At 39.7% G+C, this 3,049-nt stretch overlaps 1 protein-coding gene across 1 annotated transcript; it reads right to left on the bottom strand.

The window, feature by feature from the left end:
- Positions 1–1,021: 1,021 nt before the first annotated feature.
- Positions 1,022–1,954, bottom strand: OR8B1L (olfactory receptor family 8 subfamily B member 1L). Its single transcript, NM_001388787.1, is given in 1 exon segment — positions 1,022–1,954. A coding segment is annotated over 1 exon segment (933 nt).
- Positions 1,955–3,049: the final 1,095 nt, after the last annotated feature.

Here is a 3,049-nt window from a genome sequence, read left to right as displayed (position 1 = left end):
CCACTCATGCACATGTGTGCTTTCTCTTTCTCTCTCTAAAATAAATAAATCCTTTTTTTAAAAAAAAAGAAAGTATGCTTAAAAAGAGTAGTTGGCTTGAAATCAGGTAGCTAGTAGCTTATTCTAGAATTCTTCATGAAAAGCTGTGTGACTTGAAGTTAACATTAATGTCAATATATAGATGTGTGAGGGTTCCCTTTTCTCCACATCCTCTCCAACATTTGTTGTTTCCTGCCTTGTTAATTTTCCCCATTCTCACTGGTGTGAGGGAAATATCAGAAAGGGAGACAGAACGTAAAGACTCCTAACTCTGGGAAACGAACTAGGGGTGTTGGAAGGGGAGGAGGGCGGGGGGTGGGAGTGAATGGGTGACGGGCACTGGGGGTTATTCTGTATGTTAGTAAATTGAACACCAATAAAAAAAATAAAAAAAATATATAGATGTGTGACTTTAAGTGAAAAGAGGTAAATATGAAATCTTTACTAAAGAATTTTAATGTATAGGGTTTACATCTGCAAAGTGGAGTAAAATTGATAGCTGTCATGGAATCTGTTAGAATTGTGAAACACTGACATTTGAAGAAGTCACATTCCACAGTAGAAAGGAAAAAAAAAAGAGTACAGACAGATTATCTGATTCATGTTTCCAACAGCACATTACAGATGACAGTTAAGAAACCCCACAAGGCACAAAGTCATACTGGTGTTATTTTATGATCTTTGCAGAATCATTCATCTTTTTCCAGGAGAAAAAAAAGTCCATTAATGACAATAAAAATAGAGATGAATTTCTTCTTTACTGTTATTCTTAAATTGGAAAATAAGGGAAAGGAACAAAAGTTGCAAAAATGATGATGAAAGGAAGCAGACCAACCCTAAAAAAATTGGAACCAATTTAAATCAAATTTCCTTTACCACAGTGAGAAAATAATAGGATAAGGCACTATCAGTAAAAGTATTGTAAGTAAACACATGGAATCTCCCTGCCCTGTAACTTCCTGCACAGAGACACTGATTCTGATCAAAACGTTCTTCTACTGAGGGTTTTTTGCAAAGCAATTTTAACATCTTTGTTCCTCAAGCTATAGATTAAAGGGTTCATCATGGGAACCACATTGGTATAAAAGACAGAAGAGATTTTCCCCTCATCCATAGACTCAGTGGATGATGGTTTAAGATACATAAATGCACCTGACCCAAAGAAGAGAGAAACAGCAATTATGTGGGAACTACAGGCACTGAATGCCTTGGACCTGCCCTCAGTGGAGCTTATGCGCAGGATGCTGGAGAGGATGAAACCATAAGACACAAAGACGGTGACACTGGGCACAATGATGTTGATGCCCACCACAATGAAAACCACCAGCTCATTCACATACGTGCTGGTGCAGGAGAGCTGGAGCAGAGGGAGAATGTCACACAAATAATGGTTGATGGTGTTTGCATCACAGAAGATCAGTCTCAGCATGCATCCTGTGTGGGCCATGGCACCTGAGAATGCCATCAAATATGAACCAAGCATAAGGAGGGAACACACATTAGGGGACATGGCAACATTATACAAAAGTGGGTTACAGATGGCCACATAGCGATCATAGGCCATGGATGTCAGCACATAGCATTCAGAAACAACAAAAAAACAGAAAAAGTAAAGCTGGGTCATGCACCCCATGTAGGAGATAATATTCTTCTTGGATGTGAAGTTAATCAACATTTTGGGTGTAAACACAGAAGAATAACAGAGGTCTATGAAGGACAAATTGAAGAGGAAAAAGTACATGGGGGTGTGGAGGTGAGAATTCAGCCTGATAAGAGTGACCAAGCATAAGTTTCCCAGCACAGTGACCACATACATGAGTAGAAACAGGCAGAACAGGGGGAGCTGGAGATATGGTAAGTCTGTGAGCCCCACCAGAATGAATTCAGTCACAAGAGAAGCATTTCCAGGAGGCATTCTTCTCTGAGGAGATCTGTGAACACAGGAGAAAATGGTTGCATTACAGAAAAACTTGCTCTTCTTGAAACAGCTTATCTTGCAGGAGAGTGTGTACACTGGGAATGTCTGAGACTAGCCCAACCAGGACCCATCGAATCTACCTTTTCCATTAGCATAAGACTAAGTGAGGGAACTTTCTCTTACTAGAGTCTTAATAAGGTAAATATAGCAAAGGACATCACAGACTTAACAGCAGAGGGAAAGCCAGGGCTGTCATATGTAAATGTCACTGCTGGAAGGCCAAGGGTCAGTAAGAAGAAGCATGACCCAGGATAGAATCATGCTTCCCTGATCACACTATTTCTTTATTCACTGGAACCATCTTACCAGAAAAATTGGAGGTAGAGACCCTAACAACCTAAAGCTGGTCTCTAATGAGCCAGATTAGACTTGGTGGATTGGAAACCATGAATATTGTTCCTAATCCAACACCAAGGGACCAGAGTCTAGGGGATATTGAGTTACTCTCCAATGTCACAGATAAAAAATCATAAATCCAGAAGACTGAGAGCTCCATCTATGGAAAGGGAACTTACTGAGATACTGCATCAACTGTACCCCCTGATCTCCAAACATTCTCTAATTTCCCTGAAGCATATCCTCCTCCCCATTTCACTTGAGTCTCAGGACTACACAAAATGGGAAAGAAAGGGGCTTATCTTAGATTTTTAGACTTCCATCTCAAAATAAGAAGGACATCGATATAAACAGAATTGAGACACTCACCCTCCTTAGACCAGAAAACATCAGTACTTCCTTATCTTTAGTATTTATCCCCGTGGTCCTCGAAGGGCAATTTCAGGCTCTGAGGCTTTGGTTTCTTTAATTCTAAAAAGATTTAGCCCAAACCTAATTTCAAATATTGCTGGACTTCAAATCATTATGATTTGAAAGATTATAACTTTGAGTTCTCTCAAGCACCAGAGAAAAATAGTCTTTATTATCACATTTGCTACTTGATAAAAGACACGGAAGATTGAATGTGAGTTGAATGATAAAGTGCACTTGGTTATAAAAACAGGGTAGAAGTTTGCTCAGTCTCTTCCCCGAGGA

The sequence above is a fragment of the Canis lupus genome, chromosome 5, assembly GCF_011100685.1.
Source record: "Canis lupus familiaris isolate Mischka breed German Shepherd chromosome 5, alternate assembly UU_Cfam_GSD_1.0, whole genome shotgun sequence".
NCBI lineage: Eukaryota > Metazoa > Chordata > Mammalia > Carnivora > Canidae > Canis > Canis lupus.
This window is presented reverse-complemented; position numbering and strand designations above follow the sequence as displayed.